Source organism: Thermothelomyces heterothallicus, assembly GCF_042370625.1.
Source record: "Thermothelomyces heterothallicus CBS 202.75 unplaced genomic scaffold P884_scaffold_6, whole genome shotgun sequence".
NCBI classification, from domain to species: domain Eukaryota; kingdom Fungi; phylum Ascomycota; class Sordariomycetes; order Sordariales; family Chaetomiaceae; genus Thermothelomyces; species Thermothelomyces heterothallicus.
This window is the reverse complement of record NW_027192567.1, coordinates 1,214,763-1,236,965: the sequence shown is the minus strand read 5'-3', so window position 1 is coordinate 1,236,965 and position 22,203 is coordinate 1,214,763. Positions and strand designations below refer to the sequence as shown.

Below are 22,203 nucleotides of genomic sequence, written 5' to 3'. Positions count from 1 at the left end.
AAGGGTTTTGATTGTTTTTGGACCATGAAAGAATTTGGAGACGCAAAACTGGAAACGAAATGGGTCTCTCTGATCCCTCCACAGTGACAGACCAGGATGAGCAACCCAAGCTTGTGCCCCGCCAGGCTCGAGTCAGCGAACAGCTGATTGGTGCCTGAGGCAGCGAAGAGGTAGCAGGCCCACAATGGAAGAAAGAAGCACAGGCCAGCAGCGGGGTCAAGATCCAATCCCATGCACATGAGCTGGCGAGCGAGTGGCGATTCTGGAAAGTTGGTGCAACGCGCGTCTCCAAGCGCGTCTTGCCTAGACACCAATATACCGATCACTTGTGAGATGGGGGAACAAGACAAGGGCCCGGCCAAACCAACCACTCCAGGCCTCAACCTGCATGGAGCGCTGGAACTCCAGCCACTTTGTTTCTTTCTCTTCGTCTTGTCATGAATTCCTAGACATTTAAATCCTCCCTCCAGTCCTGCCGTCCCTGGGCTCGAGCAGCGATGCCCGCGGGGGCCTCCCGAAAGAGCGCCGAAGGTGCTGCCCCATCCGAATCCTCCATTCCGCCCAGTTTTGTCCAGATCAGGCCAATACTGGATGAGGTTGTGTCTCCGGGGGAGTTGGTCAATGTTATCGGCGTGGTGAAGGATTGCCGTCTTCCCATCCCAACTAATGGCAATGGTGAGCTGCGATCATTCCAGATTTGAGGAAGGTCCTTAGCTTGGATCACCTAACATATCAGCAGATCACAAATGCACCATCACCCTCTATGACCTTTCCACGGACGAGGATAACCATGACATTAACTTTGTCGTATTCCGTCCGGAGGCCGACATGCCTAGAGTCACGGCCGGTGATGTTGTGGTCGCGACCAACGTGAAGGTGCAGAGGTACCGTGGAGACCTGTCTCTCATCACCAACCGTACAACGTCCATTCGTGTTTACACGGCCTCCAAGATTCCACCACGGCCACAATCCGCCAAGATCGCCCTAGCGCCGGCCTCAAAGCGAGACACCCACGTGCCCACCGTCGCGGAGACCGCCTACGTTTCTCACATTTACCACAAAATCGACAAGTACTCCCTCCCCGGCGAGCACGAGTTTCAGGCCAGAGCAGAGCAGTCTCTGAATGTCAAGCAGAAATTTAGCCTGCTCAAAGACGTACAGGAGGGCAAGTTTTGCGACTTGATCGTGCAAGTAGTCAGGGATCCCTACGATGGCCTCAGCGCGCTCACCCTGTACGTCTCGGATTACACCGAAAACCCGCGTTTCCACCCGCGGGCATGGGAAGGACTCTCAGATTCCGGACTCGGAGGCGGCGATCCATATGGCTACACCACTGGCGTGGCCGATGTGCCCAACAAGGAGTGGGTTGGGCCCTACGGGAGGATGTCGCTCCAGATCACCTGCTTCGAGCCCCACGCTACCTTTATCCGGGAGGAAGTAAAGGCTGGGCAGTGGGTAGGCTTGCGTAATGTTCAGATCAAGTATGGCCGCGACGGCCGGTTCCTCGAAGGATTCTTGCGTGAAGAGCGCGGGTCTTCCTCTAGGCGCGTCAACGTGGACATTCTGGATCTCGCCAACGCCGACACCATAGACCCGAACCTGAAGGAGGCGATCCGGCGATGCCGTGACTACCACAAGAAGAAAAGGCAGCAGATCAAAGAAATCAAAGCTGCTGAAGCAGCGGGTATGAAACGCAAAGCCTCCCTCTCGTCCAAGAAAGAAGACATGCCTCCCAATTCCAAAGAACGCCGTAAGCACAAGCGAACGGCAAAGGAACAGAGTGAGAGCGAGGAGGTCCTCAACCAAGAGCCTCACCTTGGACTGAACGGCCACATCACCTGCGAAACACACAACGCTCAGTACTCCACTATCGAGTCGATCCTTGAACCGGTATCGTATGAAACAACGATCAACAACCAGACCGCCAGTTTTGTGGTGCCTTTTGTCTGTGCCAAGTACCGCGCTGTCGTGCGCGTCGTTGACTTCTTCCCGCCCTCATTAGAGGACTTCGCTTGCAGTCGCAAGCAGACCGTCTACGACATACTCTCCGACAACGAAGCTGACAGTGACTGCGTCTCCTCAACGTCCGACGAAGGCGGCGCAGTCGACGGCGACCGGATTTGGGAGTGGCGTTTTGCACTGCAGCTCGAAGACCCAGCGCCTTCGGGCCACACAAAGCAGGCCGAACGTCCGCCCCGGATCTGGGTTCTTGTTGACAACATCGAGGCGCAGTGCCTGACCGGGCTCGACGCGACCGACCTCCGCCAAGACCCGGAGACGTTAGAAAAACTCCGTGAGCGTATGTCCATGCTGTGGGGGAATCTGGAGGAGCACAAGGCACAAACTGCAGAGAAAAGACGAACGGAGAAAGGTGCGGAGAACGTCGGGCAGAACAGATTTAGGCACCACCTACACCTCCAGAAGCCGCCGTTACAGAGCTCATCCGCGGAAGACAACGAGGGCGAGGGGATCGAGGGCTTCGTTTCGAACAGGCCCTTTGCTTGTTGCATCAAGCAATATGGCGTTCAGGGGGAAGGCGGCGCATGGGTGCGATGCTTTGGACTTTTTGGGACCAAGATATTAGTCACAGGTCCATGAACTTCACTGCGATAACGGGGTTTGCTTGCGCTTGGGCTTGTGTAGTGATTTAGGAGTTTCCGGAATGAAGTGTATGGATGGAACGGTTGATGAATTACTCCATGACGAGCTTGTGGTATCTCCAACCTCGCAAACGCGGTCTGCTAGACGCCAACCATTGCTTGGCTTAATTATTCGATACTTTGCCACCTCAGTGCGAAAGAAATACCATCGTTGCGACGCCAAGCAGAGGGGCCTCCAGATAAAGACAAATCCACAAGCGAGGGAACAAGAGAAAGCAAATGACATCAGAACTCGGTCTCATAACCCATACTCATGATACAGCCCTTCCACACCAGGGAAGCAAAAGAAAAAGCCGGCAGAAAAAAAAGTCCACACAACCGCTAGTGTCTTCCCCCCAAACCGCCTTTCCCTCCCTTTCCATCCCTTAATCACCTAATACCGATTCGTCCTCGTCCATCTTATCCCCGCCACCACCGCCGCCTCTATCCTGTTCTTGTTCCTGCTCATCCTCCTCGATAGGATCGTCGAGCAGCTCCCTCCTCCTCAGATCCTCCGCCGACCCTTCCTCCGGCTCGGGCTCGGCCTCCTCGATCTCGGACAAGTCGGAATCGTCGTCCGCGGCGACGACAATCTCATCGCTCCGCGCCGCCTTCTTCCTCGACGCACCGGCACCGGGCTTTCCAGCAGCAGCAGCAGCACCGGCACCGGCAGAAGCGGCCTTGGCCTTGGCTTTGGCCTTCTTCTTCCTAGCACCGCCGGCAGCGCCGGCGGCGGCGGCGGCGCGCTCCCGCAGCTTGCCCTCGTCCAGGAAGGCGAGGGTCTCGCGCAGGTTGGCGCCCAGCTTGGTCTGGTTGCGCACCATGCGGCGGCGCAGCTTGCCGGCGTGGGGGCCCTGGTGGTCGACCATCTTGGCCAGGATGGCGAGGACCAGCTTGCCGGCGAGCTCGCACAGGGCGCGCTCCAGCTTGAGCTCCTTGCCCTTGCGCTCTGCGGGGGAGAGGGCGGCGTCGGCGGCCGCCTCCTCGTCGTCCTCGTCGTCCTCGTCCTCGCCCACGGCCTCTTCGTCCTCGTCGTCGTCGTCGTCGTCGTCGTCGACGGGGGGTTGGTCCGGGTCTTGCTGGTTCTGGTGACGACGGCGCTCGTCCGGGGCGGGCTCGTTGAGGGTGCGCTTGGTGATGCGCGCGTAGGCGCGCTCGGCGGCGTTGTAGATCTCGATGAGCTCGTTGATGAGGCCCGGTTGGATGGGCTCGTAGAGGGGCTCCAGCTCCTTGTAGTCGTGCCTCGGGCGAGGGGGTTGCTGGGACTGGGACTGGGGTTGGGGTTGGGATCGGGAGGAGAGCGACTGTTTGACGGCCTCCCGGAGCGAGGCGAACAAAACGTGCAAGTCACAGAGGGCACCTGTGGCGAAGAGGCGGAGCTCGTCGTTGGTGCCGCGCGACGAGAGCGTCCAGATCAGGTTGTTGGAGAAGGTCCGGCGGAAGGTGGACAGGCGCTCGATAGTGTGCCCGGGGATGTCGGCGGCCGATTGCACGGCGACAATTTGGCTGCGGACTTTCCACATGAAGTAGAAGTTGATGGCCTGGATCGCGTACGAGACGGCCTCGTCTTCGAGGTTGTCGAGGGCTTCGTCGACTTGGTCGAGCTTGCCGCGGTGGACGGTGCGGATGAGGAGCTCGATGACCGGGTTCGGGGAGTCCTCGGACTGGCCGTCGGCTTCGAGCAGGTCGACGCAGTCGGCGATGCTCGACAGCTTGCTGGCCTTGAGAAGAACGTTGCCCAGCTGAGCGATAGCTGCGGCTTCCATGTTGCCGCGGTCGTTGAGCTCGTGTGTCTTGTCGAAATGGCGGAGGGCGTTGATCACGGTCTCCCAGAGTTCCGAGATCTTGGTATCTGTCATCTCCTCTAGCTCGTCGTATTTGCGGGCATGCAGGAGCGCTGTGGCCGCTTCCGCGAGCACGCCTCGGTCGACATGCCGGTTGAACTGAGCGCATATCTCGTCCAGTAGGCGGCCGTATGTCGTGGAGTCTTGCCGGAGTTGCTGGAAAACGTCGAGAGGCAGGGAGTGCTCCAGCCGCAATACGATAACTGCCGTGCTGGCTTCAGCCCCGTACTTGCTCAAGAGGCGAGGAATGATGCCGGCGAGGTGGACTGCCGAATCATCACCTCCATCACCAGCATCGGGCCGCTGTTTTCGCTTGCTCCTGTCGGCCTCTGAAGAAGCCAGGCTCAGCTTGACGGCGGATGCGAGGACCTCGAGCAAGACCGACTCTTCCCTGGGGTCTGGGGCCACCGCGCTCTTCAGCGCCGCTTCGTTCGTCTTGCGCTTGGACGAGGATCTCGATTTCGTACTCGTCGTATGATCGTAGAGGAGATAACCGGCGAGGAGCTCCCAGTTCCTGACTTGATCGATCTTCTCGTACAGGACCTGTGAAGCCAGCGAGACACGGGTCTCGGGCGCCACGGCTTGGACCATCTCGACGGCGATATCCAGACCGCGAACCGGCGGCGTCTTGTTCTCCTCCTCGAGCTGAGCATCGTATGCGGCGAGGAGCTCAGCGAGACACTTGACGCTGATCCAGTCTCGGCGGGGCGAGGAATAGTCGTCGTCCTGCTCGTCTCCAAAGAGTTCGTCGACCGCATCGGCACCGCCGATCTCCTCGACCTTTGTCTCGATCGAGTCGTTGACGCAGCCGGCGAAGAAATCGATGACGGCTCTCCGCACGCGCAGCTCGGAGTCGAAGACCAGGCGGCCGATCGAGTCGATCTCGTCGGGCTCGAGCATGCCGATGTCCTTGAGGATCTGGATGACCGAGAGGGCGGCGACGCGGACGCTGACATCGGCGTCCTTGGTGGCTATCTCGACCAGGCGCGGGCGGAACCGGTCGATGAAGTGGCCCAGCTTCTCGGCATCGCGCTTGAGAATGCGCGCGAGCTGTTTGAGCACTTCCTGCCTGGTCTGCGGCGTGATGTCGGACAACATCCATCCCAGATATCGCAGATACTCGGGCTTCTCGAAGAAGGTGGGCAGGAGCCAGATCCAGGTGCCGAGCGCCTCGACGCATTCGGTCCGGATCTTGGGGTCGATATCCCGGTACCGGTGGACGAAGACGGTCTCGAAGAAGTCTGTGATCTGCTCTTGGCAGATCTGCCGGCTTTGTTCGGCCTCTTGGAGGTTCTTCTGGATCACGGCCAGCCGTTCCTTGTTCTTTCCCTTGCGGCCCTTCTCGGCGTCGACCTGCTGGGTCATCTTGGTGATGCGGTCGTCGAGCTTCTTGGCAGCCTCGACCAGGGCGGCCTCCATTGCGAGCGCCACGGTGGTTGCCGTGTGTCTGAACGGACGCAGCGTTGACGAAGACATGGACGCCACCCATCTCGCGATGTTCTCCATCAGGGCGCTATCCTTGTACAGGACGTCGGTCTCGTGCAGGACGGTCACGAGAGACCTGAAGAAGCCGACTAACAAATCGCGGAACGACTTGGTCGACTTGGCCCTGGAAATGAGGGGATAATCGGTGATTCCCTCCTGCGGTGTAAGATGTTAGCACCATGTTTGTTAAACGAGAACTTAAACAAGACGGGAAACTAGAACAAAAATAAAAAAAAAAAAAGAAAGAAAGAAAGAATATTGCGGTCCGACGTTACCTCGGTGTAGACATTTTGGAGATCCGCCAATCGGTTGGAGCAGTTCTCGGGATCCCGAATATCGTCTTGAGTAACCTGTTGGTCGCAGCCGGCAGACAGGAGGATGCAATTGACCAGGTCGGTGACGGCGGCGGCGTCGTCGGCCTGGTACTTGTGGTACCATTCGGTCGCGACCTTGTCGGGCGAGTCTCCCGAGGCAAAGACGTCGGCTGTACACGTTGTTTCCTGATCAGCATCGTATGGACGAACGGGGGTGGGGGGAGGGGGCACAGGGCTGCCTTCGCACAAAAGAGCACGCACCGTACAGCCCATCGGCATCGCCGCGGGCGATGGCGATCCGGACCGCCTTTTTTGGGCGGCTCGGTAGTTGCGCGGCATGGACCGAGTCGGCGGCAGGCGCGTCGCCGTTGGTTTTTGGCTTCTTCGCGGCCGGTTTCCTCGACTTCGCAGTCTGCGACGACGACGACGACGACGCCGTCGTCGTCGTCGTCGAGGGCCGCTTCTTCTTGCCGGCGCTCCTGGGCTCGTCGGCGGCCGTGTCGTCGGCGTCGTCGTCATTGGCGTCGCTGACATCGTCTACCTCGTCGGGCGACTCGTTCTCCGCACCCTCGTCGTCAGGCTCGGCATTCCGCTTGCGCTTGGTGGCGGTGGGCGCCTCGGGGGTGTACTTGGCGGGCGCCTTGGTGACGCGTCCGGAGCGGCGCGTGGTGGAAGTCGGAGCTGGGGAGCTCGTCGCGGCGTTTTCTGAGGTCTCCATGAGTGGCTGTCGTCTGGTTGACATTACATTGAGTGTGCGAAAAGAGGGACCCGCGTCTGGAGAGGGCGACGGGGTCTGGTTCCGTTCCTGGGCAATTGAAAACGCGACGAGAATGGCCATCCAAATCGCCAGATTATTTGGCGGATACCCACAGCACGCACAGCACGCACAATGGCCCGCCAAGCAACAGCGCTGCCTAGTTAGTCCTCCGTACTGTACAGTACACAGTACGGGCGAATTGAGTATGCAACTACCGGGGCACACCCGCCGAAAGATTGCGTGAGCGCGCGCAGATGCTGGATATTGATCGATACGCTACTGCCGTGACTATGATCCGTAGCTGAGGTTGCTATATTCACGACGTCCCGTAACTCTTTCATTGTATTATTTTGGGTTGTATTTTTTTTATGTTCATGTTCATTCGTTTATTATCCGTTTACACGCATTCTGGGATGAATTACCACCTCAGGCACATGAGCGCGTGTTCCCCAAAATGCTGCGCGATACTGCCTTCTTGAGCCAGCATAGAGCCGATCCAGAGCCGGCCGGCTTCAAAGGTGGGCGCCCCAAATTTGACCACAACGCAGCCCCTGGTGCTGGCTGCCGACCAGAGCACCTTGTTCTCCTTTTCTCTCTGCACTCTCTCAGCGCGCCACTTCTCGCGTGGCGATAAATCATTACTGCCAGCATCCTTTTGACCTTTCGCATCATCGCTCCGCCAATCGCGGGCCCCGAGCCGTGGGAGGGCGGCAAACTCGGCGAGAAAGAACTCCCCAACCGACTTCATCAGAGGACCCCGCAGGATGAGGGTTCCAAAGACGGCCAGCCCGTTCATCGACGCGCGCAGAGTCGGCAGCTGGGCGTGGGCTCTCTTGCTGTCGAGGATGGCGATGTCTCTGACCAGCAATCGGTCTTGGGTCACCTGGCCGTCGCCCATGGTCCACACCTCGTTGCGGCCGACCCATTTGACGAAGCTCCAGTGCTCGCCAAGCGCGGAGCGCCCCTCGGTGACCCAGTCCAAGAGGCACAGCGACGCGTTCCGCGCCAGCCTGAAGACCTGGATCTGCTCGTAGACGCTGTGCGCAAACGGCTGGACAGGGTCCGGGAGCAGACAGACGGCGGCGCCGGCCGCGATCTTGACCCGCATTGTCTGGCGGGTGACGATGTCCGGGCTCGCCGACTTGAAGATCTTGGTGTGCCCCTGCGTGGCCAGGCTCAGCCGCGCACCGGCCCCGACCTCGATTTCCAAGCTGACCTTGTCGCCGCCAACAAGACCGCCGCCGTACGAGAGCAGGTATACGAGCGCGCTCGTGTCCCGGGGGCGCTTGGGCGTGACAAGCTTGAGCGGGTACTGGTATTCGAATGTCTCGAGCCCGGAAATGCCCGTGGGAAGACGCCGGACGACGATGCGCCCTTTGCCGTCGGCAGAGGAGGACTGGGGGAAGGGCGAGTTCATGGCGCTTGTCACCTCATGCCGGTTTCCGGGGCCGCATCGGAGATTCTTCAGATCGGGGTGAAGGGGGCCGGAGATGAATGCCGGGGATGGTCGGTTGGGAACATACGTGTGTGTACTAGTATGTAGGTAAGGTAGGTACGGATTACTGTGTACTAGTACTTGTAGGGAGGGAGGCGCTGAGATTATAACCCTCGAGACTCACATTGCCAGAGGACTATCACATAACTATGGATTAGTGTATTCCGTCTATAATCCGTACTGTACAGTACATACACAACCCTTATCGCACGCAACGCCATGCCCCGCGCTAGTCCCCCGCCTGGGACCCCTGCTTGCCATGCCCACCGATAGTTAGTGGGGCAATCGAGAAATGCAACGCCAAACGCGATTCATTCTTTCCCGGCCTGGCCGCCAAGATGCTTTCAACCATTCATCGATTTTTTTTTTTTTTTTTTGGAATTTCAAACCTGCCCACAGCACCTTCGCCGGTTGATCAGAGATGCCCCCAAAAACGACAACACGCGGCCGGGGCAGGGGTCGGGGAGGCACAGGCCGTGGTGGCGCTGCCGCAACAACCGCCGCCGTCGACGATGCGGCTTCCCGAGATGCGGCGCCAGCGTCGGAAGCAGCCGCCGAGTCGAGCCGCGCGACGACGACGGCAACGACGACGACGACCTTGGGAGACACAGCTGGTCCGCCAGGGCCGGCGCCCGTTCCGATCATGACAGTAGAGTCGACTGCCGAGGCCGCGACGGCCCCGTCAACTTCCAGAGTATCGAGCGCCACTCCCGCTCCGTCCTCGACCCGCGGGTCCACCTCCAAGTTCAAGCCGAAGGCCGTCCGCCGCAGCGAAGCCGAGCGCGCCCGCCTCGCCGAGGAGCAGCTCAGGATACAGGAGCAGAGAAACGCTGAGGAGGCGAGGAGGTTGGCGCGCCTCAACCGTGGCCGCGGCCGCGGCCGCGGTCGTGGCCGTGGAGGACTCCTTCGTGGAAACCTTAGGAGCTCGGCTGCTGCGGGCCCGCTATCGGCGGGCATGACCTGTGAGTTTTGCCCTCGAATGAACCCCAGATCGACTGTTTTTGTCTTGAGCGCCTTTCTAACAATGCAGCAGTTGGTGTGGGAGGTGCCTCTGGGTACCAAGGTACAGGTGGCTATGCCTTTGCCTCCGGTTCCAGTTCTGGCTCCGGCTTTGTGAAGAGCGAGGGGGAGACCAAAGGGGTCAAAGGAGCGTACGGCCAATCGGGCATCATCGACAACAGCAGGATCAATGCCGACATGCTCTACAACTACGTCGAAGTCTCGGACGAGGAGGACCGCTCCTCCATCACGTCGACCAAGAAGAAGAAGGCGATCATGCCCATGGGCATCCGTCGCGTGGAGCACAAGGAGGAGGCAGTCACCTTGACGACGGCCGCCGAAATCGAGGCTCAAGAGAAAGCCGGTGTCTCCGACGAGTCAGACGAAGAAGGCTTGTTTGTCGGCGGGCCTGCCCAGATCGAAGATCTCGAAGAGACAGTCAAGGAGGAGGGAGCTGCGGAGGCGACGCAGACGCGCGAGATCAAACGAGAAGAGGGCGACGGCGGCGCGATGGACTTGGACCAGATCCCCGAGCGCATCAAAGCGCCCGAGTCGCCCGAGATGAAGAAGAAAGGGCTCGCAACCGAGCAAAAACCGAAGAAGAAGTCGGCCAAACCGAAAGACCCCGAGGCCGAAGTCATGGAAGAAGACCTCCGGCGCATGGTGGAGCTGTTTACCCTCCAAGGGGACGACACTACCGCCGAGGACGGCATCACAAACAACGCCGCTCTTGAGGGACACATGTTCCTCTTCCAGTTCCCGCCCGTCCTTCCGCCGCTGCGGGCGGTTCCCCACGATGGCACGTCTTCGAACCCGATTGCGATCAAGCCGGAGCCGGACGATGATGTCGTCATGCTGAACCAGCCGCCCGTCAACATCGATCTCACCCGGGACGAAGGCAAGATCAAGAAGGAAGGGGATGGAGAGGAAGAGGACGGTGGGCAAGACAAAGAAAATGGCCATGACATAATAAAGGAAGGGGGTTTCCTCGGCAACCTGACGGTGCGCAAGTCCGGCAAGGTCGAGCTCAGCTGGGGCGGACAGAAGCTGGAGCTCATGCCGGGCACCCAGACGAACTTCCTGTCGACCGCCGTACTGATCGAGCAGGCGGATGTGAAGCCGGGCGACTCGAGTCAGATGGCGGGCGTTGCCTATGGCATGGGCAAGATTCAGGGCTCGTTTGCCCTCGCGCCGGTCTGGGGGGATGAGGAGGAGTGGGTAGTAGATCCGAAGGATTTGGAGATCCCCGAACATTGAAAAAGCAGTAAGCGCGCGGAAGGAAATATGGTGAAGAGCACCTCTATGTCGTCATCGTTGGACATTTTCAGCCAGGCTGTTGGCTGCCTTGCACGACCATAACAGCAGCCATCCCAGGATTTCACTACACATCTTGGACGGGTGTATGGACTAGATACCCAAAGGCAAAAAAGGAAGAAGAAAAAAAGGCAACGGCGGATTGGTCGCGCCGGCTGGAAAAGGCCAGCTCCCCTTTTTTTTTCCTTCATTTTTCCTCTATCCAGCCTCTGGCCTATTCGTTGATTTGGACAAGTGAGTTGAGATGGTAGATGGCAAAGGGAGCGACGAGCGCTCCACACTTCAACCACACACACAGCCTTAAGGACAAGCCGACAGATCTACCTCGGCCGGCGGAAACCCCCAGTCTCCCCGCAGCCTCGGCACTATCACCCGGAATCGCTTTGCGTGACTGGGGAATTCCCCGCATTTTCTGGAACGGCATTTCCGTCCCTTCTCCCACATCCGCTGGCTCACTTGTAAACTCTGTTTAAGGACACGCGAACGACTCCGCCTGTTCTCATTTGCTACGTTTCAACCTCTTCTAAGCTCCCCGACATGCCGCAGACATCGTTCGGGTTGCCGATCGGACCTCCCGAGGTGCGCGCACGTCCATGACGCGGCCAGATTGCATCCCCTTGCAAAAGCTACCGTGGCGCCCCGGGGGGAACTGATGATATTGTCGGTTGCTTTCCCGCATCTTGCGCTGAGCACAGATACGGACACTCGCATTTTTTTTTTTCAAATAGTTGCTCATCCCGCGTGTTTATCGGATCGAGTACATCTATCCACCCAAGCGCGCAACAATGAGTGATCAGGCGAGCGCCGGAGAGGGCATCCACCTCATTGTCATCGGCGCCGGACTCGCGGGGCTGAGCGCCGCCCTGTCGACCAAGCTGGCCAACCCGGCGCACCGGGTGACGGTGTTGGAGGCGACCAAGGAGCTGCACGAGATTGGCGTAGGTTCAAAGCCTCGTTCCCCTTTATCTTCCCTCCCCCAAATACCTAGCTGTCATTGGCTGTTCCTTGGCGCTTGAGTGTGTTCGTTTCCTCTCCTCACCCCTGAGCTGGCCAGCCTTGCCGCAACCCCATCAATTCGAGTAGAATGTCTTTCTTTCTTTTTTGCGTCGTTTTTATCTCTCTCTCTCTCTCTCTCTCTCTCTCTCTCTCTCTCTCTCTCTCTTTTTTTTTTTTTTTTTTTTTCCCTTCATTCTTCTTTGTTGGATGGGAGGGAGGGAGAAAGAAAACGGTACTGAAAAGAATAAATAAATGAAAGTTAGCTAACTTCCCATCGCCCCTCACCAGGCCGGCCTGCAAATCACCCCCAACGGCACCCGCCTGCTCGCAGCCTGGTCGCTCTTCCCGCGGCTCGCCCCGCGCGCCGCCGAGCCGCGCTCCCTCTCGGTGCGGCGCTACGACGGCACGCGGCTGCTCGCGCACGAGCCCGCGCTGCAGGACAGCGTTCGCGCCCGCTACGGGGGCTACCCCTTCTGGGACCTGCACCGCGTCGACCTGCAGCAGGCCATGGTTGCGCGCTGCGCCGAGCTCGGCGTCGAGATCCGCCTGGGCTCGCCCGCGGTGCGGGTCGACTTTGACGAGGCTCGGGTCCACGTCCTCGGCGACAACGGCGGCGCCGTCGCCGTCGTCCAGGGGGACGTCGTCCTGCTCGCCGACGGGCTGTGGAGCCGCATCCGCGGCCAGTTCCTCGGCCGGCCGAGCCCGGCCCTCCCGACCGGCGACCTGGCCTACCGCATCACCATCCGGGCCGACGAGCTGGAGGGCGAGGACGCGGAGGAGCTGCGGGCCTTCATCCGGGACGCGACGGTCAACTTCTGGATCGGCCCCCGGGCGCACTGCGTCGGCTACTCGGTCAGTGCCGGCGAGGTCTACAACCTCGTCCTGCTGTGCCCGGACGACCTGCCCGGCGGCGTGGTCAAGCGGGAAGGGGACAAGGACGAGATGCGGGCCCGGTTTTCCGGCTGGGACCCGCTGCTGGGCAGGCTCCTGAAGCAGGTCCGGGGCGTGGTGCACAAATGGAGGCTGATGTGGCTCGACGCGCTGCCCGAGTGGGCCAACGAGAAGGGCACCTTCTTCATGGCCGGCGACTGCTGCCACCCGATGCTGCCCTATCTGGCGCAGGGGGCCAACTCGAGCCTGGAGGACGGCGCCGTGTTCGGGTCGCTGCTGGGGAGGGTCAAGAAGAGCGAGATGGCGAGGCAGCTGCCCCGCGTCTCGGCCCTGTATCAGAGGCTGAGGATCGAGAGGAGCCGCAAGATCCAGATCGAGACCTTCAAGCAGAGGGACGACTCCCACATGGAGGACGGAGAGGCTCAGGAGAGGAGGGATGCCCTGATGCTGAGCATGCTGGGCAAGGAGGTCAGGGCACCCTTCCCGAGCAGGTGGACGTGTCCGGAGATTCAGGCGTTCCTGTACGGATACGACGCATACGCCGAGGCGGAGAAGGCTTATCAGGAAAATCCCTTCTGACACGGATTGGTGATTGGTTAATTACATTTTGTTGTTCGCATGTCGTAGTTATTAATTGTACGTACGGTACGTACAGACAAGTCTCGGCCTGTCTTGCAATGGCCAACCCCTGATCTGGCTCAAGAATGTGCATCAACCCAACAAGGATATGATCCAATCAGCAGGAGAGATAGATGACTTGTCTCACCTTTTTCGTGCCCATGTGAAACATATCATGTGCTGCACACGTGTACGGAAGGACGGAAGCAGGGACTCTCAACCCGCTCGCTCGTCTCAGACATCATCTTCCACCAACGGCATGGCAAGGTCCGCAATGTCAGATCTTGACCCAGAGCTTAAAACCCGTCACCGCGCACCTCGTCGCGGTCAGGACGAGGGATGCCAAAACGATCACCAGCCCGGCCCATATCTGCGCCCACAAAAAGCGCCCATCCGACTTATCAATGATGGCGCCCGCTGTGGGCGGCCCCGCGAGCGAGGCAAACGCCACGATGGTGCAGACCATGCCGAACCGCGTGCCCATCTTCCTCGGGTCCTTGGTCAGACTGGCCAGCGAGCCCGCGAAGAGCCCCTGAGCTGCGCCGACCGTCAGGCCAAAGAAGGCAGCGAACACGTACATGCCTGTCCGCGTCTTCACGCCGGTCCACGCAAAGATCATGCAGCCGAGGACCAGCGTCTGAAAGGTGTACAGGTTGATGGGCCCAAAGTATCGATCGGCCAAGTAGCCCGTTAGGGGCCTGCTCGGCACGCTCATGCCGTTCGTGATGAGGAGGAGCTGAACCGAGTCTGTGGTGGAAAAATGAATGACGTTGCGAGCGTAAGCGTTGATCTGTAAGCTTATGAGCATCACTTAAATGAGAAGAAGAGGCCGCGAATCGAGACTCACATAGAAGAAGCCGAAATAAAGTGCCCAGAAAAAGAGAAAGGCGCCAAGCGTGTACAATAGGTAAGGGCCCTCCCTAAATGCGTCCCACTCAATCATGGGGCCCGACTTCCTCGGCCTCAGCTTGGGTCTGAGCATCAGAACCGAGAGCGTGGCGACAAACAAGGTCACAAAGCCGGCGCATCTGACCGCCCATGGAAATCCGACCTGTGGTATCAGGTATTGAATCGTGGCAGGAAGGACAACGCTGCCGAGACCAGTTCCGGTGGCCGAGATAGCGAGCGCCGAAGATCGCTTCGTCACAAAGTATGAGTTGATGACGGACAGTGGGGGCATGAAGACGATCCCGAGACCCAACCCTGTAAGCAGGCCCTGGGCGAGGAAAATCTGCCAATATTGCTTGCAAAGGCTTGTCATCATGGTCCCAAGCACGACCATGAACGAGCCAGCGATGATTGTCGACTTCACGTATCCGGCGTCCGCCAGTCTCCCAGAAACTGTGCACATGGCAAATGCGAGAAAGACCTGTAGGGAGCCAATCCACGATATCTGGGATTCGGGGAGCTTGAGTGTGTCCCGGTAGTAGAGCTGGTATACGCCAAATGTCGAGGGGTAGCCCCATGCCATCATGTTGATAAGCACACCCGCTAGGACTTGAGACCAAGCAACAAGTCCTCCGTCTGGGGGCTGGAAGTCTCGTTCGGGGAGAGGAGTCGCCATCTCTTCCCCTTGTGTCTCCGAGACGTCTCCATGTCGGGATGGCGGTCGGCTCACTTGGGCGGACTTCTCAATGTCGGGTACGGCGGCCATGTCGACTGGGTTTCCGAGAGGGACTCTGCACAGTCGGCTTTCAGGCGAGAGGATCATCAGCATGGGACGGTCGGGCATGGGACGCAGAAAAGGTCGTGTTTCTGCATTCTTAACCGCCGGGAAAATGCGCCTAGCCACGGGACTCAGCATCGGACTTGGGACCGAGAAGTCCCCACAGATAAAGATGCACATCCGGTCTTATTCCCGCCCCCGACATCGCCTGCTGCCCTGGTTGACATGTCCACGCCTTTCTAGTGGGCCCAACCTGCCGATGGCCTTTTTTTTTTTCCAGCGGCGAATCGCGGCCCGGTACTGGGGTTCCCCCCAACCCCGGTCCCCATGCATGGCAGCCGAACTGGATCACGGGAAGGCAAGATCTCATGAGGCGCTTCTCTCGGGAAGACCGGCGTCCGCGCAGTTGCCGACGTTTCGGGACCATATCCGATGCCAATCGCGGATCAGGCCCGACAGGCCCAATTATTAGGACGACCGGTACCGGCAACGTCAACCTCGATCCAGCGGAAACGGAACCCAGCAAATGGGCCAGTTCCACTTCACTTGAGGCCGTGAAGAGAGAGGGGCATTGATAAGGGTAGAGATCCGTCGCGCGGTTTCTAGCCACGGTGTCAGATTTGAAAAAGAAGATGATGCACCGGATCGCGATTTGCATGACATTTCGCTAGTCTGCGTGTCTCCATGCATTCCTGTTGAGTTGCCACGGCCGCACAGAAACAGCCTGGAGGTCTGCGACATGGGATCGAAGGAAGATTGATTTCGCAACTCTCTTCCGGCATCTTGGGGAGCGGTATCTGGGCCAGGCTAGTCCATAAGTAGTACTTCCATGCATTACCGCTCGAGAACCTCGGGGGTGCGGGCAACAAACAGTTGGAGAAATGAGAACAACTCGGCGGTGAGAGCGAATGTGCAACAAACGCCAAAAATGGCTTGCGCAGAACACGGATTTCTTCGTCCTCTTGTGGTTCATCGCACCTCGAGCCAGACCCGCCAGACCAGGCCAGACCGCCAGTTCAGTCAAACCCCAACGTATTCCTGATCTGCCAGTTGTCAGCACCCGACAACCCCTCTCACCTGTTCCCGCTATTTGAAGTGGACCTAATCCAGGTAAGCCGCTTAGCGCTTCTGAACCAATCAAAACTCAGAATTTCACAACATTTGGTCGAAAACGGAAGGCGCGGGGGGACTTGTGGGCATCCAGCGCCCCACTCATGACAGAATGCAGTGTGTTTGCCTGCCGCCAAGAAGGTGCTGTTGAAGCCGGGACTGAAACACTGAAGAACACAGATGAACTTGGACTTATCCCGGAGGAGCCTCCGCTGGTTACTCTCCAGAATGCATTAGTCTGATGATAAAAAGACAGCAACGAGGGTGACGCTGATTTGGAACCGCGGTAATCCGAGGCAAAATGAACGGGAAAAACACGCAGCGAGACTCGAGAAACCGGCAATTCAAGTTCGACAAGTGAGTACTGTCTACCTAATGAGCGATCAACAGCCTAACGGACGTGGAACGAGGAGGAAAGGAAGGACCCACTTTTATTCATTCCTCCCGTGGCTTGCCCGCACGCGCTAGACCTGATCTGGTATGGTGCGGAAAGTTTGTTTAAACGAGAGGGGCAAAGTTTCGATCTCAAACAAGTGTACAATACCTGCCGTGGCTCTTGGAACTCCAAATTTGAATGGTTTCAGATATCAGAATCAAGAGGCAAGCCTTTCCTCCTAAGATTTAGCCACGCCGGTGATGCGTGAAGGCTTTTGATGCGAATGTGTAGAGTGATTGCTGGATGATGGGCTGTTCCTTGCTTTGACGCGGGGTAGCGCGGCCAAAAGTCCGTTCTGACCACTTATTTGTAAGGTGGTCCCAGGCATAATCCGTGCGGATTGTCTAGGTCATTGTTCGGGATAAACCCTTCCAGCATTATTCCATACAGGTGGGTCGACTGGATTCTTTCTAGAATTCATCTCCGTAGCCGACGGGAAGCCTATACCGGAAGTTTCGGAGGCCGGCCAAACTAGATGCAACAACCTCCTCTGCCGATTCTCGCGCACTCTTAAACAGAAGGGGTTGGCCCTCCTTGAAGACAACGGCAGATACAAGATACGACCATAGACGGAACAACAAGGGAAAAAAAAATTAAAACAGAAGATGGGAAGCACGAAAGATATAGAAAGGCCGGACTCTGAAAGCCAATATCAACGCTTCGTTAACTCTGCTATCGCTGTGCCTCCTCAGCGCTCTCCACCATTAACCGATGGAATCCCTTCCTCCCTTCGTTGATGCCGAACGACCCCGCAAATCGCCCCCCGGTCTCCCAGCCCAAAAGCTCCGGTACAGTACACCCACGGAGACAGCTTCAAACCGTGCTCCTTCTCATCTCCTGCGGCTGCCCGCTCCGTCCGTCCACAAAAGCGGCGAGCAGGTGCGCGTGGAGTTGAAGCAAATAACGAATGAACGCGCGAAAAAAAAGAACTGACAGTACGTGGGCTTCAGTTGCCTGTCGTGGATGGCCGCATGCCCCAAGTTGCCAGGCACCCATTGCTCTTCTGTGGCCGCCCTGATCGCGAGTAACGAAAAATCCACATCTGAATACAAAATTGAGCATTGAAGCAGTAGCAGGACTGGAAACAGTGGCCGACAGAATGAAAAAAAAAACACTCTTATTCGAGTGCGGAATGGATGTCAAGGAATGGATGCCGATGGATGCGTGACGATGTCGGCCATATCGGGTTGGGAACCCGGGGTGTGGCAACGGCGAGACCGATTTAGAGCGTGACGGGAACGCCGTTTGTAGTTGCTGTTGATGTTTACATCCTTGCATCTTGCCCCGTCTTTTCTCCCACAGGACGCCCATTAGAGATGAATTGAGCGTGCTTTTTTGTTTTCCAAGACCAATGGCGATGTGTTGCCGAATGTAACGTTTAACGTTGCGCCGCTGCAAGTCTTCTGGTTTTCGAGCCGTACAAGCTACAGGCGGATGGATGTCACCGCCTGACTACCTCTTGCGCTTCTTGTTCTTGTCCATGATGCTGGACGAGGGCATTGATAAGCCGAGCGCATCAGGGGCGATTGGCGCGGCGGGTAGTAAGTTCATAGCCGGAGGTGGCATATCGTCCTTCTTGATAGGCACGCCCATATGCCGACCGTATCGGCCTTTGCGACCATTGCCTTCGTCTTCACTAATGCAGAGCTCCGCGGGAATCCCGGCATCCCGGCATCTGCCGCAAGGGCGCTGCCTATCGCACCCCTTCTTACTCTTGCGGCAGCGCTGGCATCGGGGCTTTGTCGAAAGGTCGGGCTGTTCCTCCTCTGCCGAAGCCGAGGGAAAGGTCGGATTGGAGGCGATAGACTGTTTCCGAGAGGCAGGGAGGGACGCCGGAGTCATTGGGCCCGCGATGCTCGTTGGCTTCTTCGCCTTGGGCTTGGGGGCTTTGTAGGACTTGGTCTTGTTCGACGACTGCGACGGTGGTTTGGCGGCGACCACGCTGGTCACCTTGGGCTTGATACCCTTGCCGGCGGAGGCAGCCATTGTGCTGTCATCAGGGCCATCCGAGCTGTAAGCCTCTTCGCCGCTCGTCTCGACATTGTCTCTGGGAACGGCAAGGCGGCTTTCCGAGGACTCGAAAGCATTCTTGTGGGTACCGGACACATCCAGCTTCTGTCTCCGCGCGGCAGGTCTCTCATCCTCGTCGCAGCTGTCGGCGTCGCTCGTTGCGCCCGCTGATGAAGATGCGTCGGCTCTCCCGCTGAAGGCATCATCCTGGGTCGACCCAGAGGCCCGACCGTGTGTTGACATCCTCATCAGCTGCATGGCAACGTCCTTGTCTTCCTCGGACATAGCGCTTCGCACAGTCGGTTCGGGCGTCGGCATGACTGAGCCGTCACCAGGTCCTGGCAGGAACCCGAAGCCTTCGCGGCTACGACGGTTGTCGCTGCTAGGTGTAGAATACGCCCCGGGGTGTGCATAACCGTTGGACAACGCCCGCGGAGAGTGGAGGAGATGCGGATTACTGAAAGGGTTTTGTCCGGAGGGAATCAATGGCAAGGAGCCTCGGTGAGGGTCCAGCCGACGAGCGGGCGAGAGGGACGGGTTCGACGTTGTCGCCGGCATTTGGGGAGGAGCAAAGAGGGGTAGCTCCTGCGAAGCGAGGCGGTCAGCAACGACAAGTACGAGACGCCAACAAGTAGCGAACAGCCTACCGAGCTCTCGAATTTGGTACGCTTGCGACGGCCACCTTCGACAATGTTCTCGACGCTGATATCAGTGTTGCCCAGCTGCTCCTTGGCTCGGCTAGATGGGCCAGCGGTGCCGTCGCTGCTGCTGTAACCATTGAAGCTATCGCCGTGCCCGTCACCATTCACCCGGGAGCGGTTCTTGGACGAGCGGGAGCGCCCCTTCTTCCCAGAAGCAGGGTTACCGCCCGTCGAGGTGCTGCGGCGCCCACGTCCACCGTTGGGAGAGGGGCTTCGCATGCGCGGCGTCCTAGACGTGGAGCGGGAAGCGTGTGCGTCTAGGTGTTGAGAGGCTTGGGTCGGGTAGCCATTGGCGTGGTAGTGGGCGCCACCGAGAGCAGCGTGAAAATCGGGTCCGAGCGGCTCATCGATGACGCGCACGCGAACTATCATATTGTTCGTGAAGTTTTCATACCGGGCAATCATGGTATTGCCATTCTCGTCTTCGAAACTGACTCCCTTGGAGATACCCGGGCCCGAGTAAAGGCCATAGAAATTCTTGACGGTTGTGATGATGGAATCGGTGGAATCATGAGGGTAGATAGACACGCGCAGAGGCAGGCGGGCCTGGTATGGCGAGTGTTGAAGGACGAGAACGAATTGAACCGCCTTGGGGGCGGCTGCTGTAACGGTGCGAGGTGACACACTTCCGCTGTGCGATCCCGCAGGCATAGGTCCCGCTCCGTTGGGGGACATTGCAGACATGTCGGCAACAACGTGCGATGCGATGCCAATAGGCACCCGCTCGTGTGTAGGTGAGAGATAGGGCTGGGAGATGCGATCGAGGGCGCTGTCGAGTCGAGGAGGCGCGGTCGCGATCGGTGCCGGGGATCGAACTTGTATCGGCGACGTCGGCTCTCGGGCGGGCAATCCCATTCCAGGCCAATAGAGCCGAGATGGTGATGTTCCCAGCCCGGTAAGCGGCGTCGGTTTCTGCGGGTTGGTCGATGCTTGCCTGTTCCGGGTTCGAGCCGTAGGGGGGGGAGTCGTAATCAGTGTGAGAAGGCAGATCGGTGGTTCGAGACCGGGACGAGCACTTGCGTTTCGCGGCGGGAATCTGTGGAAGGACCGCAAACGTTAGAAATGGCGTTTACCAGTACCCAAACGGGCAGTGATGACACTGATGCAGCCCGATGCCGTTTCAACACGGGGCAGACGCAGCGGGTAGAGGGTGAGATGCCTCTCGCGGCGGTTGAGCTAGGTGGGATGGAGCCACCACTGGTCCTGCGATCATGACCAGTCTTGTAGGAGGAGCAGGCAGGCCATAACCGAAATACCAGAGGACGATTCCAATCGCATGCACTGGAGGATCACGTCTACTTACCAGGAGGCCCAGACAGCGGCGGTGTTGGTTGAGTAACAGGTGCGATCTCGACGCTTGCGCACTGAATCCCGGACGAAGGACTGGGCCGAAGCAACGGTGAGCGACGAGGCCGCAGAGGGCATAATCCCAACGTGGAGTTGGGGGCAGGCAGGCGTGACTGGCAAAAGGCGAAGGATGCGAGGCGGCAATGACTTACCGAGCAGGTCTGGGGCGGTGTAATGGTTCGGGTTGGGCAATTCAGAGGTGTGTGTGTGTGTGGAAAGAGAATGGAGGAGTCGCAAGATTCTGCATTAAAAGGCAGATGCCGGTAATCGCACACAACCGCTATACACACTAAGGTGCCTGCTGGGACTTTGCGCCCTGTTCCGAGATTCGACACTGTGCCACGGTGCAGTGCCCGCTCCTTTGACCCCGAACATCAAGCCCAGCAATGCATTTCAAGAGGTGCCGTCAGTTTCCTTCTATTGCTCTGGCATGCCTTCTATTCATGATATGCATCAAGCCCCATTCCCTATTCGCTTCCCCGAGTCGCATCGTCCTTTGTGTTCTCGCGCAGACACTCTGGAGTGGAGATGGCTCCGGTTTTTCGCACAGTAAACAGAGCGCTTGCATCCGTCCACCTCGCCAGCACCACCACCCTGCCCGCCTAGCTCGACCCATGTCGGGCCGCCTCTCGAAATGGATATGATGCGATTCTACAGGCTCTCAGGCATTTCAGCAAAAGCTGCTATCTGGGGGGTGGGAAAGAAGGGGGGGGGGGTTTCCGCTTCCCAGGGCGCGGTGGGTGCGGCAGCGACCCTCAGCGTCTACTTATTTGTCTGTAGAGTATTGTGATTGAGCGCAATCTTGTCGCATTACTTTTTTGCGACGCTTTGCGCGGGTCTTGCCTGCTTCGGGACTTGCAAACGGGTGAGTGGGCTTATTGACTACCTACCTGAGTTAAACGGTTCAAAGAGCCCACTTTCGACAGGCCCAAGGGTCGGCGACGAGTGAGCTTCCCGTGAAGCGCGAGCAGCGAGTTCTCTTGCCGCCGGATTGCGCCGCAGCTCGCGCCCTTACGACAGGGCACAGTATGGACAAAATGCTCAACAGACGCACTACTAGGTGTCCCAACGGTCCTCCCGCAACTGCGCACATTGAGCACGCTCTAGTTACTGCAAGTAGGTCGAGAGACACAAGACCACGATTGATTCTACACTATGGCTGGCAGCCCATGTCCGGGCCCGAGGTGAGTCTTTACCAAAGAGGCGACGAATGCGACCGACTGCGCGGGGAGAGAGACGTTGAACCGGCAGTTTCTACAGCGAGCAACTGTGGTTGCACCTTGTGGGAGCTGGGGGTCTCAAGAGCCGGAATTCTGGGTCGCGCTGGTCGCGGCCTAAACAACAGTGTATGCGGACGGCTTGACAGCGTGGTGCGACTCCTCAATCTGTACATTACGTCCACACCAGACTTTGCCTTGGGCACACAACTTCTTGCGAGAAACTCGAGGCCGATGCGACAGAACTGCCCCGGCTTCTGTGGAAAGTGGAGTCCGCCGGACGAGTGCTGCGGCCAAGTCGGGGCCGGGCCAGCCAATAACGAAACCGGCTGTGGAGTTTAGCGTACAGGGGCCTTGTTTGCGT

The 22,203-nt window shown here is 58.5% G+C and overlaps 7 protein-coding genes across 7 annotated transcripts; 3 read left to right on the top strand and 4 right to left on the bottom strand.

Moving 5' to 3' along the window:
- Nucleotides 1-497: 497 nt before the first annotated feature.
- On the top strand, nt 498-2,598 carry P884DRAFT_196452 (uncharacterized protein; the record flags this gene model as incomplete). The annotated part of the gene is made up of 3 exons (XM_069437985.1): nt 498-675; nt 737-1,709; nt 1,929-2,598. The coding sequence occupies 3 exons, from the start codon at nt 498-500 to the stop codon at nt 2,596-2,598; spliced, it is 1,821 nt and encodes a 606-aa protein (XP_069299456.1).
- Nucleotides 2,599-3,025: 427 nt separating this feature from the next.
- On the bottom strand, nt 3,026-7,000 carry P884DRAFT_298385 (uncharacterized protein; the record flags this gene model as incomplete). Its single annotated transcript, XM_069444601.1, has 3 exons — nt 3,026-6,124; nt 6,244-6,452; nt 6,544-7,000. 3 exons carry the CDS (start codon nt 6,998-7,000, stop codon nt 3,026-3,028), a joined length of 3,765 nt encoding a protein of 1,254 aa, XP_069299455.1.
- Nucleotides 7,001-7,423: 423 nt separating this feature from the next.
- On the bottom strand, nt 7,424-8,795 carry P884DRAFT_290913 (UreD urease accessory protein-domain-containing protein; the record flags this gene model as incomplete). Its single annotated transcript, XM_069444081.1, has 3 exons — nt 7,424-8,571; nt 8,659-8,681; nt 8,730-8,795. 3 exons carry the CDS (start codon nt 8,793-8,795, stop codon nt 7,458-7,460), a joined length of 1,203 nt encoding a protein of 400 aa, XP_069299454.1. The 3' UTR covers nt 7,424-7,457.
- A 203-nt stretch (nt 8,796-8,998) lies between these two features.
- On the top strand, nt 8,999-10,971 carry P884DRAFT_240068 (RNA polymerase III RPC4-domain-containing protein). The gene is made up of 2 exons (XM_069440164.1): nt 8,999-9,496; nt 9,568-10,971. Exons 1-2 carry the CDS (start codon nt 9,178-9,180, stop codon nt 10,788-10,790), a joined length of 1,542 nt encoding a protein of 513 aa, XP_069299453.1. The 5' UTR covers nt 8,999-9,177; the 3' UTR covers nt 10,791-10,971.
- A 661-nt stretch (nt 10,972-11,632) lies between these two features.
- On the top strand, nt 11,633-13,313 carry P884DRAFT_298382 (uncharacterized protein; the record flags this gene model as incomplete). Its single annotated transcript, XM_069444600.1, has 2 exons — nt 11,633-11,785; nt 12,132-13,313. The coding sequence occupies 2 exons, from the start codon at nt 11,633-11,635 to the stop codon at nt 13,311-13,313; spliced, it is 1,335 nt and encodes a 444-aa protein (XP_069299452.1).
- A 316-nt stretch (nt 13,314-13,629) lies between these two features.
- P884DRAFT_268421 (major facilitator superfamily domain-containing protein) lies at nt 13,630-15,006 on the bottom strand (the record flags this gene model as incomplete). The annotated part of the gene is made up of 2 exons (XM_069442197.1): nt 13,630-14,142; nt 14,200-15,006. 2 exons carry the CDS (start codon nt 15,004-15,006, stop codon nt 13,630-13,632), a joined length of 1,320 nt encoding a protein of 439 aa, XP_069299451.1.
- Nucleotides 15,007-18,016: 3,010 nt separating this feature from the next.
- Nucleotides 18,017-19,959, bottom strand: P884DRAFT_276324 (uncharacterized protein; the record flags this gene model as incomplete). Its single annotated transcript, XM_069442944.1, has 2 exons — nt 18,017-19,159; nt 19,222-19,959. 2 exons carry the CDS (start codon nt 19,957-19,959, stop codon nt 18,017-18,019), a joined length of 1,881 nt encoding a protein of 626 aa, XP_069299450.1.
- Nucleotides 19,960-22,203: the final 2,244 nt, after the last annotated feature.